We start from the raw sequence: 16,531 nt of genomic DNA on the forward strand, positions 1-16,531 counted from the left end.
GGTGTGAGGCTCCTGTGTGATGCAGGCAGCGGACGCCCGTTCTTCCTCCAGGCCTGGGGGTGTCGCTGTGCTGCAGGCCGCCGCCGCTCTGTGCTGTCACCTCCTCGCTGACATCTGTAGTGAGTGCCCGGCGAATCCAGAACTTTCCTGGCGGAGAGCGGCCAGTGTTTACACAGCAGCGCGGCCTCTAGCCGGTCACAGGGGCAATACCGGGCGCTGGAGGGGTGGTAGGTACTACTAGTGTGGTAGGTAGTGGTGAGGAGTGGTATGTAGTAGGGGTGTGGCAGGTAGTGGTGAGGAGTGGTGTGTAGTAGTAGTGTGGCAGGCACTAGTAGAGTGGGAGGTAGTGATGAGGGGTGGTAGGTGCTAGTAGTGTGGCAGGTAGAGGTGAGGGGTGGTAGGTGCTAGTAGTGTGGCGGGTAGTGATGAGGGGTGGTAGGTGCTAGTAGTGTGGCAGATAGTGGTGAGGGGTGGTAGGTGCTAGTAGTGTGGCAGGTAGAGGTGAGGGGTGGCAGGCACTAGTAGAGTGGGAGGTAGTGATGAGGGGTGGTAGGTGCTAGTAGTGTGGCGGGTAGTGATGAGGGGTGGTAGGTGCTAGTAGTGTGGCGGGTAGTGATGAGGGGTGGTAGGTGCTAGTAGTGTGGCAGATAGTGGTGAGGGGTGGTAGGTGCTAGTAGTGTGGCAGATAGTGGTGAGGGGTGGTAGGTGCTAGTAGTGTGGGAGGTAGTGGTGAGGGGTGGTAGGTGCTAGTAGTGTGGGAGGTAGTGGTGAGGGGTGGTAGGTGCTAGTAGTGTGGGAGGTAGTGGTGAGGGGTGGTAGGTACTAATAGAGTGGGAGGTAGTGGTGAGGGGTGGTAGGTACTAGTAGTGTGGCATGTAGAGGTGAGGGGTGGTAGGTACTAGTAGTGTGGCATGTAGAGTGAGGGGTGGTAGGTACTAGTAGTGTGGTAGGTACTAGTAGTGTGGTAGGTACTAGTAGGTGGGGGTCATGTCAGGCATTGCCTCCTATGCTGGTAGATGTGACACGCTGATGTTATGCAGTGTCTGCTTCCCCATGATGTTTGGCCATGTAATAGGACTCAGTTATATTATGGCTGTAGCGCGGGTCTTGTCGTTGGTGATTAGCTTCCCATTGTGTTCACTCCTGTTCTGTTTGTGTCCTCAGTGTTTGGTTGCTGTAGCTGAATAGCACCTGCTACTGGATACAATGACAGAAGCCTCAGAGTCTCAGTCTTCAAGGTAAGTGATTACAGACAGCCCTGACTCAAGGACGCTGCTGCTCAAGCCTCCCCTCTTCATGGCGATGCCCGGCCGTAAACACAGAAAAATATCTTTTTCCTGTGCATGGTTCGGTGGCACGTACTGCGGTACCATACTGCGGTGTGGCGCCATAACCATCTATAGGGATGTAAGGTTGCGGCTTGAAATATGCCCTCACAATGACAGTGTGAAAGGGGCCTTGCTTTTACATGTTAGGATGATCCGTGTCATAGACTGTTTTGTGATCAGCGGGAACAGTGTTTATTCAACATGAAAAATAGAATCAATATTATTAGGGAAAAATAGTCCCAACTACTAACTTGATCTGCCTGTACTGTCCACCTTGTATGCGGTGCTAAGCTTTTAACAATAGTGATTTTTTTTTTTTTTAAGCTGATCCTTGGCGTGCTGGATTCTTTTCTGAAATAGAACCTGTCAGGCAAATGAACCCCCAAAACTAAATACATACTCCTATACACATAACTGACAGCCTCTATAATGATGTGACACTCCTGGTGCTGGCGCCCCCTGCAGCCTGTGTATATGAGATACGCCTACATACATGACTTACAGCCTGTATAATGATGTGACACTCCTGGTACTGGCTCCTGTATGTGCTTCCTGGTGCTGGCGGCCTATGCAATCTGTGTGTATGAGATACTCCTATACACCTGGCTGCATCCTGTAGCAGTGGTAACAGTCTGACTTGCTGTTACTCCTATACACTACTTGTGTAGCTGATGTCTGTGTCTCACACAAACGCCATCGATGCTTTACCACACATTAAATACACGCATGAGCAGGGGGAGAGAGCAGGTCACATTACTTTCTCTCTCATGTGCCAAGACTTATTTACATAATAAAGAAAAGATGATTTTAGAATGATTACTGTATGAATTGACTAGGTAAAGGCTGGGATGAAATTCTTGTGCGGTGCTCCAACAGGTAGTGGTGACAGGACTTGTTATAGAGACCTGATGACTTGTGTCCTTTAACCCCTTCATGTTCTGTGACGGAAATATATCCGCTGCAGAGCTATGAAGAGTGCTCACAGGCTGAGACCTTTTCATACATAGATGCATAGATGGGCTTTGCCGCCTGCAAAGTTGCAGGCGGCACTGAAAGCATGGTGGCGCATGGGCGCCGCCATTTTTCCTCCGATCGTTGCTCCCCCGAATGTCATCAGGGGGCGGCGATCGGTTGCCATGACAGCCTCTGGTCTTCGTTTGACCCGAGGCTGAATGGCTTCTGCATATTCATTACAATGAGCCAGTGGCTCATAGTTATGTATAGTGTGCAGAAATGCCATATACTGCGATACAGTAGTATTGTAGTATATTGTAGAAACAATCTGACAATCTAGGGTTAATGTACCCTAGATGGTCCAAGTAATAGTGAAAAAAAAAAAAAGTTTAAAAAAGGTAAAAAATTCATAAAATGTTAAAAGTTCAAATCACTTAGACCATCTAGGGTAAACAGTAACAATCACAAACACATTAGGTGACCTCCGAGAAATGGCGCCCAAAATGTTCGAAATGCGACTTTTACACCTTTTTGCATGACATAAATGTAATGAAAAGTGATCAAAATGTTGCACAGTCCTCAAAATGGTAACAATGAAAACGTTGGCTCATTTTGCTAAAAATGACCCCTCACACAGCTCCGTGCAGCAAAGTATGAAAAAGTTATTAGCGTCAGAATATGGCAAAATTTTTTCCCCCTTTTTCCTACCCATTCGTTTAATTTTTTAAAATGTATTAAAACGCAATAAAACCTGTATAAATTTGGTATCACCGCGATCGTACCGAACCACAGAATAAACTAGAGGTGTTATTTGGAACGCAGAGGGAAAGTCGTAAAAACTGAGCCCACAAGAACATGTGTTATTTTTTTTTTTTTTTAATTTTTCCACATTCGGAATTTTTTTTCCTGCTTCCCAGTACACAGCATGGAATAATAAATAACATCACGGGAAAGTAATATTTGTTACGCACAAAATAAGCACTCACTCAGCTCTGTACACGGAAAAATGAAAAAAATTATAGATTTTTGAAGGTGGAGAGCAAGAAATGAGCAAAAAAACCTGCGTCCTTAAGGGGTTAAGTAGTCCTAACCTACCCATTTTTGGGGCACCCTTCTTGTGTCTTGTGAGATCATTCTTATCATAGCATTGCGCTGCTTAGGCAGGGCTTACCACTGAGATGGTATCACCATACATAACAGTCTATTGGTGTGATTTTTCTGCAACACCTGACAATTCCTGCAAAAAGGCAAACTAGGGGACCACCAGTCTCCCTAATCTGTCCTATACTGCTTAGGGTACCATCCACACTGTGTGCGGATTTCCTGTTCTGTACATCTGCAGCATGAATCAGAAGCATTGTAGTGTATGGGATTCATGGCAGTTTCTGCTGCAGATGTAATGGCTGGGTAAATCCTGCAGCCAGAGGTTGCACTAATCTTTTTCTGCTGGAGTAAAATTACTCCTTAGCGTTTTGGGGGAGTAATTTTAGTCGTGGAAGAGCAGGAAATTTGCAACATGACTTATCTTTTCAGGCTGTATACATGGCTGTATTTAACGCAATATTTAATAGATCAGTGCAGTGCTCATGGCTGTAAAGGAGGCAGATTGGCCGAGGGAAACTGTTGTTATTGTCAGTTTCTCATGGTTGACAATTGGCTTTATTGTAGGCATCAAGCCTAAGGTCAGGGACACATGGGTTGGAATCGCTGAGCAATAATTAAAAAGCCACATATTTAAAGCTCGCAGCAGAATTGCAAAAATCTAAAACTTTTTTATTTTTACACACAATTTGTATAGGTTTTATGTTTTCAGACATTTACAAAAATGAAAGCCTCAGTACAAATTTTTTTTTATTTTGCCATATTCTGGCGCTAATAACTTTTTCATACTTTGGTGTACGGAGCTGTGGGTGGTGTCATTTTGTGCGACTTTTAATGATGTTTTCAATGCTAACATTTTTAGGACTGTACGACCTTTTGATCACTTTTTATTAAATTTTTTATTTTTCAAAATGGCAAAAAACTGCCATTTTTGACTTTTTTTCGACACTATTTTCCATTACAGTCTTAAACGCAGTGAAAAACCGTTATTATATTTTGATAGATTGGGCATTTTTGGATGGGGCGACACCTAATGTGTTAATGACCCGACTTACAGACAACCCATAGTTACAGACGGACCCCTCTGCCCACTGTGACCTCTGGTGAAGTCTCTGAATGCTTTACTATAGTCTCAGACTGCAATAATCAGCTGTAAGGTGTCTGTAATGAAGCTTTATTGATAATCCTTGGTCCAATTACAGCAAAAATTTTGAAACTCCAATTGTCACTGGGACAAAAGAAAAAAATTTGTCTAGAACTTCAATTATAAAATATACAGTTTCGATAAATTCAACTTAAGAACAAACCTCCGGACCCTATCTTGTATGTAACCCGGGGACTGCCTGTATTTATATGTATATCAGTTCTAGGGAAATAACTTTAATTTTTATGTCATTTTATTATATTTTTTTTTAACTTTTTTTTTTATTATTACCTTTACTATTTTTCAGACTCCCTAGGGTAATTTAACCCTAGGTTGTCTGAACGATCCTATCATATACTGATATACTACAGTATGGGAGTATACAGGGATTTTCCACCTCCGTCATTAAAATGTGCAAATTGCACATTGTAATGAATGGGTTAAAACAAGACAGCCTCAGTTCTTCGGAAGACCCAAGGCTGTCACGGCGACCGATCGCTGCTCCCCAATGACATCACGGGGAGTAACAATCGTCACAAAGATGGCGGCGCCCTTTCCTCCATCTTTTTGAAGCCGCTGGCAGCAGCAGGGATAACACCCATGATCGGTGCTAGCACTGATTGTGGGTGTTACCGGCTGCAATATGCAGCAAAGACTTACCAGCTATGGAGAGGGCTCAGCTCTCTATGTACCTGCACCTGACGCGCGCCGTACTATTACGGGGCGCGTCGGTAAGGGGTGAATGCAGAATTTGGTTTGGATTTTGTATAAATCTTATCCCTCAGGCCTCATGCACACAGCTGTGAAATGGAAACATGCACTATCTGTTTTTTTTTTCTGGCTGACTAATGGCCACATTGCTATATATTGGGATCGCTCACAATGTAGGACATCAAGCTGTCTGGCTGCTCCGCAAAAGATAGATCTGGTGCTGTTATTGCATCCTTGCTGTCCAGGCAGTCATTTCCTATGGACTTCGGCAGCGTCAGCGGTCCTCACACACCGATATCAGACAGATCACAAACAGGGGATCATGTTCTCCTGCTTGCAGCCAACAAAGTGCACACGTGTGCATGAGGCCAAAGATTTAACTGGACACAGTCTCCAAATTTACATAGCAAATTCATTTATCTCCGCTTTCCACTTTATAACTTACTTGCCTAGTTTCAGCTTCCCTCTATATACATTCTAAGCAGTCTGTGTGTGTACATGCATACATAATCATGTCCCCCATGTGACTCCACACTGTAGTGTTCTGCACTTCCCTCAAGTCCCTGGTTGTGCTCACTGCAGTGACTTTCCCAGCCTTCTAGCTGTGGATCCTGTACAGCCCTGAGGCATCAGCATTCAGGGGATGATGCCTGGAGAGGTCATGGAGCAGTTGTCCATGCACTGTCTGGGCAAACAGGGAAGCTACAGCACATCTCAGAGGCAGCGTCCACACCACAGCTTCTCAGTCTCCTCTTCAGTGGCTGTGTGTGATGAGTAGCCTTGCACCGATACCAGAATTTTGAGTGCGATACGATATCTGGAAAAGTATCACAATCCTCGATACCGATACAATACTTTTCCTGAAAGATAAAAGCGCTGTATCCAAAATGTATATTTACATTTGTTTTTGCATCTCCAACTTCCTTATGTCTTAACCTTTTTATGTTGCTAGTTGAGGTTTATTTTTATGTCATGAGCTGTAATTTTCCTTGGTAGCATTCATGGGTTTACTCAAGGTTTTGTAACTTTCTTTTTAAACATGGTGACAAAAACACATTTTTATGAAATTTGTTGGGCTTATTTTTTCAGGCACTCCCCAAATGCGTTAAATAATGGATTATATTTATAAATTTTGAGGGGTTTTTAGTAAGTGTTTTTTTGTATATAGTCAAATGGAATAATATGTGTTTTTTTTTTTTTTAATAATATAATTTTTAAACACCTTTTTTTAAAATTTTGTCCCAGAAGGCTACTAGAACTACAGATCTAGCATTTCAAAGTGTAGGCTGCATCACCGAGACACACATCTTCAACTCTTTTGAAAACCTTTGAGGGTGCATTCACACGTGACGTTGTGTCGAAACGCATGCGTTTTTAAAAGTTACTATGCGTTTGGCTACTCTGGAAAAGTCTTTCTTCATTGCTGTAATTGTAAGCATTTTCACATCTGCTTACACAAAATGCTTCCAGAGTAGCCAAACGCATAGTTACTTTTAAAAATGCATACACTTTTATATACAACACACAATATGCAATACACATCCAAATTGCCACGTGTGAATACACCCTCAGACTTGCTCACTAGCAGTACGCTAGCAGTAGTAGCATCCAACTTTTTCATCAAATTCCTTCAGTAAAAAGTGATCAAAAGTTTGCCAGAATGGAACCACTGATAACATCAACTCATCACGCAAAAAATAAGCCCTCAACTAGCTTTGTCAACTGAAAAATACAAATAGTATGCCTCTGAAAAGGCATCGATACTCAAAACAAATGAGATTTTCTCTATATTAGTTTTTCTCCAGTAAAAACTATGGTGAATGGCCACAATGCAAAAAATATGAAAACAGAATTGATGATTTTCTTTTCTTCCATACATTTAAGAGGTTATAAATTGTAATCAATAAGCTAAACACCAACTAAAATGAAGTATTTTTAAAGTGCATCTAATCAACCCTTCTAACCACTTTGAAAAAATGGGTTGTGTCAGGAAGGCGCAAAATGTTCAAGGGGTTAAAAGCCTAGATCAGGATTGCACAAACCATGGATGATGGGCTACATGGCTTGTAAAGCCATGAGATATATATATATATATATATATATATTATAATCTGCTCTGGGGTCTCCACTTATTATTTATTTTATATGAAGTATTTGGTTTCTGTGGTGGTATTTTGTGCTGTACTGTGGTTGTTGGTGCATCTAGGTGTTACTGGTGCAGCTCCTAAAAGTTGAGCTGTATGACAATTTGGCCCTCGGACCAATAAAGGTTGTTCACCCCTGGCCAAATCTGGAATATGTCCAGTGCAAATGCGGATTTTCACTGGAAAATATGGAATTCTTTTCCAACTTCCCAGTACATGGCATGCGATATGAAATACTGTCACTATGAAGTGCAATTTGTTATGCAGAAAACAAGCCCTCACACAGCTCTTTACATGGAAAAATAAAAAGTCTTAAAGCAGAAAATTGATATGAGGATAGTGTGTGGCTCACCCGTTTTGTAGATTTCTCTGGGAAGGCTTCCGATCTTTGCAGCACGGATCTCCACGTGACCAGCGTGTCATATAAACAGCAAAAAATCCCGAAGGAAGAAGAGAGATGATCCAGCGCGTATGATAAAAGGATGCCCCCGGTTTTAATAGAAAGTTCCACAATACAGCAGTATGTACAACAAAGCACTACAGCACTGCGTCCAAATAGTAGACTACCTGTGTAAGCCTACGCGTTGCGAGCGTTTCACACGCTCTTACTCATGGCTGATACACATCTGACTGCGGGAGACTCAAATAGTGTGCACGAGAGCTTACGTCATGGGGGGAGGGAACAGGGTCACACCCCCTACAGTGACGTGGCATGAATAGATCGTGCAGGTCTGCCGCACAGGTGTGTTCACATTTCAATGTTTTAAAAACACATTTATTGATATAATCCTTAAAATTAGGCATCTTAGAAAACAAACCACATTAAAATGTAACAGTGTAGCCCAAAGTTTCTGGGAAAAGCAAGACATCAGATTATATGTGTTAACACAGGAAGAAGTTGGCTGAACAGAATGTTAACAAACAGACATGAAGCAACAATGATGGCGACCCGCTAAATGCAATCTCAGAATTGGCTTAGTGTTACCTACGTGTTGATCAACAAAATATTTGAAAGCTCCTTAACTTATGTATGTATGAGTTAGGAAGGCACATATTATTATTAGTTATTACTTTTATAAACATTGGGGGAGCCAATTACTGGACACTAGCCTATCTAAGAGTACATTAAGATCTGGAAAGAGAAACCTGTATATAAGTATAGATAGATGTTGGAGGGAGACTAGTAATGGAACATAAATTCATGTTTGTAGTTCATCCCCTTAGGGAATCTCGTATCGAGACGCAGTATCCAGAACGCTTCCCTATCAAAGAGGTTTTTGCTACGATCTCCTCCTCTTGGGTTTTGGCATATAAGTTCAATGCCATATGCTAGGAAGCCCGTAGTGTTACCTCCGTGTTGATCAACAAAATGTTTGGAAGCTCCCGACATGGTTCTTTTGTGAGAAGGTTTACTAATGTCAGTCTTACTTATATCTCCCAAATGTTCGAGTATACGACATTTTAGTTTGCGGGTTGTGGCCCCTACATATTTGATATTGCATATCATGCATTCTATAATGTAGACAACGTACTTGCTATTGCAATTAATGTACCTTTTAATGTCAAACTTCTGTGAGTTATCTGAGTTAAAAAATTGTTTCTTGGCCTTGACCACTTTGCAAGTCTTACAAATACGCGCTCCACAATGGAAAAAGCCTTTATGTGAGAGCCAGGTGGACTCAGGTTTGGTATTAAATTTGTAACTAGGTGAGATCATATTGCCTATAGTTAACGCTTTTTTTGAGACGATGTTACAGCCATTTTTAAGTAATTGTGCCAATTTATCGTCTTGGTAAAGAATGGGCAGGTGTCGTAAGATTATATTTTTGATGGCATCAAATTGGTTACTGTATTGTAGAATTAGAAAGGGATTGTCATTGTATTGTTTATTTTGTTTTATTTTTTCTTTCAATAGGTCCCCCCTTTGCTTTTGTCTAACAATATTACTAGCCCGATTTAGTGTACGCTCAGCATAGCCCCTTTTCGATAGTCTCCTTTTGATATTTCTATTTTCAATCGAGTATTCCAGCTCTGAACTGCAATTCCTCTTTGCACGTGTTAATTCGCCCACAGGTATGGACTTGATCGTGTGCCTAGGGTGTAGGCTGCGTGCATGCAAGATGGTATTCCCAGCTACCTTTTTTCTATATGTACTCGTGTTGATGTGGCCCTTATTTGTATGTAGATTCAGGTCCAGGAACACCATATGATCTTTGTTACAGGTGCAAGTAAAAGTGAGATTGCATTCATTGTTGTTCAAAAACTCAAGGAACTCCGGTACGGCAGACACATCGGCGCGCCAAATAAATAGCAGATCGTCGATGTATCTGCCGTACCAGAGTATAGCATCAACGAAGGGGTTTACATCACTGTACAAATAACACTCCTCCCACCATGCCATGGTAAGGTTAGCTATGGAGGGTGAAAATTTAGCCCCCATAGAAACCCCCCTGGTCTGGAGGAAAAAAGTCCCATTAAACAAAAAAAAGTTATGAGTCATCAAAAACCAAAGGACATCGTTCATGTAATTTTTGAGATCAACACTGTACACGCTGTATTTGTTAAGATGGAAATTAAGAGCCAGGATAGCTTTCTCATGAGGGATAGACGTGTACAGTGAAACCGCATCGCAGCTAACCCATGTATACTCCTCACACCATTCAATGCTATTAAGGTTTCTAAGAACGTCCCCTGTATCTTTTAGATACCCTGCTGTTCTAATAACTAATGGCTGTAAGAGTGTATCCAGCCATTCACATAGGGGCTCATTCAGCGATCCAATACCCGAAACTATAGGTCGCATGGGTGGGGGACGTTCTCCCTTATGAACTTTGGGTAGGGTATACAGAATGGGGGTGACTGGGTTTTCAACTAACATGTGATCTCTTTGTTTCGTATCAATTACTCCCAGTTGGAAACCCCCCTGGATAAAAGAACCATGTCGGGAGCTTCCAAACATTTTGTTGATCAACACGGAGGTAACACTACGGGCTTCCTAGCATATGGCATTGAACTTATATGCCAAAACCCAAGAGGAGGAGATCGTAGCAAAAACCTCTTTGATAGGGAAGCGTTCTGGATACTGCGTCTCGATACGAGATTCCCTAAGGGGATGAACTACAAACATGAATTTATGTTCCATTACTAGTCTCCCTCCAACATCTATCTATACTTATATACAGGTTTCTCTTTCCAGATCTTAATGTACTCTTAGATAGGCTAGTGTCCAGTAATTGGCTCCCCCAATGTTTATAAAAGTAATAACTAATAATAATATGTGCCTTCCTAACTCATACATACATAAGTTAAGGAGCTTTCAAATATTTTGTTGATCAACACGTAGGTAACACTAAGCCAATTCTGAGATTGCATTTAGCGGGTCGCCATCATTGTTGCTTCATGTCTGTTTGTTAACATTCTGTTCAGCCAACTTCTTCCTGTGTTAACACATATAATCTGATGTCTTGCTTTTCCCAGAAACTTTGGGCTACACTGTTACATTTTAATGTGGTTTGTTTTCTAAGATGCCTAATTTTAAGGATTATATCAATAAATGTGTTTTTAAAACATTGAAATGTGAACACACCTGTGCGGCAGACCTGCACGATCTATTCATGCCACGTCACTGTAGGGGGTGTGACCCTGTTCCCTCCCCCCATGACGTAAGCTCTCGTGCACACTATTTGAGTCTCCCGCAGTCAGATGTGTATCAGCCATGAGTAAGAGCGTGTGAAACGCTCGCAACGCGTAGGCTTACACAGGTAGTCTACTATTTGGACGCAGTGCTGTAGTGCTTTGTTGTACATACTGCTGTATTGTGGAACTTTCTATTAAAACCGGGGGCATCCTTTTATCATACGCGCCAAAAATAAAAAGTGATAGATTTTTTAAGCTGGGGAGTAAAAAATGGAAACACAAAAACAAAAATGGGCCTCTGTGTTAAGGGGTTAATGAGCAAAAAAAGAACTTTTTTGGCAGTAATAAAGCAAAAAGTGAAACATTTAAAGGGGTCTAAATACTTTCCATACCCATTTTATATTTGTGCCGTTGGTCCTCTTTATCTGCGAGGACGCACAACAAAAGTAACATGATCATTATTTTTTTTTTCCATAATGAGAAACAATTTCCGTGCAGGAAAAAAAATTGTCTACGTTACTTTTTCCAAATCACATTCACTTTATTGCTACTGTATTACCTTGTGGATACATTGTGGATTGTTATGTAGAAAATCCATATAAAAATCTGCATCCAGTTCGCATGGTTTTTATGTGCTGATTTGTCTATGTGATGTTGCGTTTTTATGCAGATTTTCTGAAATTCTTAGCTTGCAGGTAGACCATTTCATTACTGACAAATAGAAACGTATATATTTAGAAAAAAAATATTGAAATATTTTCATGTACGATTACATACCTCCCCTTTTACCAGTATAATATGCTGTAGCCGTTTGAGTGTTGCCAATCAGGGTGTAAAGCTGATGGTAAATTTTATTGTTGAACAATAGATTGAATAATCCTCTGGTGGATCAATTTAGTAGTACAGGTTCATACACTGCCCTGGCCTTATGGGATTAGAGATAAATTATGCCATGTTATCAGCATGTCAGTTCTGTTTTTCACATTTTGAATATGTTTCTTTTTATACCTGCAGATTTTCTGATGATTATATTGCTGAAAATCCACAAAAATCATTAGAGGTAAGGTCTTATAATTTATTTCTTTTTACTTTATCAGGGGTGTGGCAAATTTCAGTCTTACAAACATGTCTGTTATATTATGGAATTGTTGCACCTTTTCTCTGTGGATTTCCCTCATTGTATTGCACTGTTAAAAACTAAATGTAATGCATTCACACTTTAGAACTACATTTACACTAAGCCATCCCAATTTCTAGGTAGAAGGTGCAACGCCTAGTAATTTTAACATGTCCACCACAGAAATCATCCCAAATTTTTTTGCAGTAAAACCACAATGCAATTGATACTGGCAGCTAAAAGGACTGACACAGGTCCTCTATTGATTGGCTGCTAAGGGGGTAAATACCCAAAAGTGGTATCTGTAGGCAAACTGGCTCTTTTTTTCTTTCTTTTTTTTTTTTTTACAAAAATAATGCTCAATTAAAGCAAAGATTGTCAGATCAAGTAGAGAGAAATTCAGTGCTAATGTGCTGTATTTTCTTTATTCGACTTAAGTTCATTTCTATAATGTCGTAAAAGGTAATATTAAAGCTCTTGAGTGAGTGTGAGAGATTTTGGGGAGCAGATGTCCCTGTCCTTTATGTGCAGTGCAGAATAGAAATCATAGTATGTGCTGGCTCCATCCAGTAAAATGCAATTGCAGATAAAAGCTGTAGAGGATAAAACTTGACATCATTTTGAGTAAGAGTCATACCCTGGAAAAAGTCTTTCTGCATCTGTGTATAGACTATTTTGTCCTACTGAATATACCTCTGCTGAACAAGGCAGATCCAATGATCACTATTATCATTGAAACAGTAAGAGCAGACGAGTACATGATAGTACAATAACCAGATGGCAAAGTGAGTGGACCACATTGGAGTAATAGATTCTGCAAGGACTAAAGAGCCATGATAACCGGTTATAACATAACCAGGATGAACATCGACCTTTGTAAAAGCACAAAATTCTTAAGAGAGAAAAAGAGAAGGTAAAACAATAGGTGGGAGGGAGGGAGGGGGTTCTGTACAAAAGCGCCACACAGGGGAAGAGGAGAGGGGCTGCATAATCCTTACACGCTTAGCAAGTTGCCAATATTTCTCTGTGCCTGTCATTTAGTGTAGAGATGAGCTTCTCATTGAAAATCTACCTGTTTAGTCTCCAACATTAAACTTCAAGTAATGAATGCCGGTCTTCTTCCATGCAGCAGCTATGGCTTGTTTGGCTGCCAGAAACAAAAAAAAATCAGCTGTTGTGAAGGATGGGGTATCTGCCATCTTGCAAAAGCCCCGGTACTTTTATGGAGGTTATTCCCCGTAGACCCTAATCCACAGGCGCATCACCCTGAGGCTGGACCACCATATATGGAGAATTTCAGTGCGACAGTGAGGCCTCTGAAGCAGTTTAAAGGATAGCCCACTACTGCATATGCAATTTTAGTAGAGACCAAATACCATCTCATGAGTACTTTTGAAAGACGTTTCCTGGATTAGTGTACTTTAGGCCCTTCTATACATAGATTACAATGTTTTAGTGCTTGAAAATGGCTTCACTGACGAGCTAAAATATCACACTTTACCATTGGGTGAATAAATCTACACAATTCTTTAGGAGTTCTTCTTCCCTGCGTGTTTGGTGGATAAAGTTTTTACATTCCCTTCAATCTGGCCTGTTGAAGTCTGTACCCTGGTTGGGACCCTGAACCCTCTACCTGCTGTATTGCTCCATTACATGCTTTGTTTCTCCAGATTCCAATGTTTGTGGCCACTGAGTGTCTGTAAGCAGGGAGTATAGGTACTTCCATTTTAGTATTATAATTTGATTGCTTTTTATATGCAGAATGCATGAGACTTGAGTGTATTCGCATAATAGGACCCCAACGTGCAGTTATTGTAAGCCAAACCTCCGACTCCAACTCCTCAATTTTCTGAACTTCATCTCCAAATGCAGCCCGACTCAACAGTCCTGTTTTCCTGGTGGCTCTAGCAGTGCTTGAGATAAATGTCGTCATTCCTTCCCAGTGCCTTATTCCTCTAATCTATAGCAGAGGAGCTTCAATACTGAGCATGTATATTAAGTATATATTCAGCTCAACTAAAAGGGGATCAGGGGTGTACATGTCATACAGACAGACCACATGCAGCCTTTCAAGCAATGAGACGCAGTCCACACCCTGCTGACAGAGTCCAATGAGCACTTCCAAAACTGACGACTAATCAAGGAGTGAGCAGGCACTACCAAAGTGCAAAATAGTGCAATATCCACGCATCCCAATAAACATTACAAAGAACAAAAACCAGAAAAGTTGGATGCGTACACAGGATCAAATAATGTAACAAAATTTATGAATTCATCAACAAACAATACAATTCACAAGACATCAAAAGATTTAAAAACACTTAAAAATACACCCAAATGATGTATTTAGCTACCAAGGGCAGTGGTGCCCTGAACTCCCTATCTCAATCAAATAATGCACAAGTAAACAAGTACTTATAGTTCAAACAATATAGTCCACATAAAACCACATGGATGCCAATATAATGATAAGGTGACCTGTGCAAAATAGTCTATCACTTAAAATATCATAAGGCCCACTTCCAAAACTGTAACATAACTGATAGAAGCGTTCATTGGTACAGGAGGCTACAACTCGCCTCCTGCGGGCGCTCTTGTCTGGACTGACCTTGACTAGTGTCAGGAGTCAGGATGGAGTGGAGTGCCAGGGGAGGACCCGGGAGCTGTGAGAACTTCTCAGCTGCACTCACCACTTCCGTACCCAGCCTCCTATGATGAACGCTTCCATCAGAGAAGTTCTCACTGCTCCCGGGTCCTCTCCTGGCACTCCACTCTGTCCTGACACTGGTCGAGGTCAGACCCCAGTGCAGGGCGCCCGCAGGAGAGGAGTAGTAAGTACTTGTCAGCTGTACAGTTCAGCTACTGTACAGTTCAGTTCCTCCTCATTCATTACAATGTGCTGATAGCGAATTGTAATGAAGGGTTAAAACGAGACAGCCTCGGGTCTTCGGAAGACCTGAGGGCTGTCATGCTGACGGGTTGCCGCTCCCTGATGACGTCACAGGGAGCCATGATCCTCGGCAAGATGGCGGCGCCCATGCAGCTTTGCTGGCGGCGATCGGCAGGAAAACGCCAATCGCGGCCAATCGCAATATGCAGCAAAGACCTAGCGGCTATGGCGAGGGCTCAGCCTGCGAGCCCTCTCTATGTACCGGGACCTGAACGCGCCGTACTAGTACGGTGCGTTGCTAAGGGGTTAAAGAGAACCCGTCATGCAAAATAACCCCCCTAAAATAAATAGATTTTCATAAACTGCCATTAGAGAGCATTGCCTCTATCCCTTCATTGTCCCTCTACATGCCTGTAAACCTAAGCAATGAGGTCCTAAAGCTGTATGCAAATGACCTGTAAAATGTCCAATGAAGCATTAGCATATTCAAGCTGTCCACTCTATTCATGAGTGGGAGGTACAGCCACACCCCCAGTGCATGACTGACAGCCTGTATAATGATGTGAGGCTGTATAATGATGTGCTTGTTGGTGGCCACGCCCCCTGCAGCCTGTGTGTGCATGTGTGTGTGTATAGGAGAGATACAGCAGCTCCAGGCAGCCATGTTACAGCAGAACATTGATCAGATTCATGTGTAGCTGATGTCTGTGTCTCTCACCTGTATATTAGGAGGATGCAGCATGTCAGCAGATGACATACACACACTAGCCATGCTTTACTATACATTACACACAGACATGAGCAGGGGGAGGAGAGGGGAGGGGTAACAGGGGTGACATCACTGCCTCTGACCATGTGACCAGCCTCATTTACATGATAAAGAATAGATGATTTTACAATGAATAATGTATGAAATAACTAGATAAAGGCTGGGATGGGATCCTTGTGAGCTGCTCCAACAGGTAGAGGTGACAGGACTAGTGACACAGACCTGATGACAGGTGTCCTTTAAGCTTGTTATGTGGTCTTCAGTACTATTATGGTCTGCACTATTATTGTCTGCTCTGACTGCAGTATTTGGTTTCTTGGGTGATATTTATTGCTGCATTTATAATTTTTGGGGTGGGATATTGTGCTGTACTGTTGGTGCATATAGGGTGCTCGTTACTAATGTGGCCCCTTTAAGTTCAAAGCAGTATGAAAATGAAGCCCTTGGGCCAATAAATGTTGCTCACCACTGACCTAAATCCTTAGACCAGAAATAGAGAAGACATAGAAAGGAAATTTCTAAATTTTATAACTTATTATGGGAAAAAATATATATGACGTGAAGCAATAGCCAATACCACAAAAAGAGAAAGACAAGTGTGTAAAGGCTAAAATCCAGTAAACTTTATTAATTCACAAACAATAGCTAAAGTGTCCTATATGCAAGATTAAAAACATTTAAAAAGTGTGCAAATACACATCCATGTACAACTAGGTGGGTCAGAGCCTGGTAACCAG

General features: G+C 41.7%; 1 protein-coding gene across 3 annotated transcripts in view; it reads left to right on the forward strand.

Annotated features, from left to right (window-relative positions):
- SUGT1 (SGT1 homolog, MIS12 kinetochore complex assembly cochaperone) overlaps window positions 1-16,531 on the forward strand; it is a 62,931-nt gene continuing 46,400 nt past the window's right edge. The window contains exons 1-3 of one of the 3 annotated variants that reach the window (XM_072135295.1): window positions 1-119; window positions 1,165-1,238; window positions 12,033-12,078. In XM_072135295.1, the coding sequence (XP_071991396.1) occupies window positions 1,207-1,238; window positions 12,033-12,078 (78 nt within the window). In that variant the 5' untranslated portion in view covers window positions 1-119; window positions 1,165-1,206. Of the gene's footprint in view, window positions 228-1,049; window positions 1,069-1,164; window positions 1,239-12,032; window positions 12,079-16,531 lie in introns of those variants that run through there. The other 2 variants (XM_072135294.1, XM_072135296.1) reach the window with 2 other exon arrangements.

The sequence above is a fragment of the Engystomops pustulosus genome, chromosome 2 (assembly GCF_040894005.1).
Source record: "Engystomops pustulosus chromosome 2, aEngPut4.maternal, whole genome shotgun sequence".
In the NCBI taxonomy this organism is placed as follows: Eukaryota; Metazoa; Chordata; class Amphibia; order Anura; family Leptodactylidae; genus Engystomops; species Engystomops pustulosus.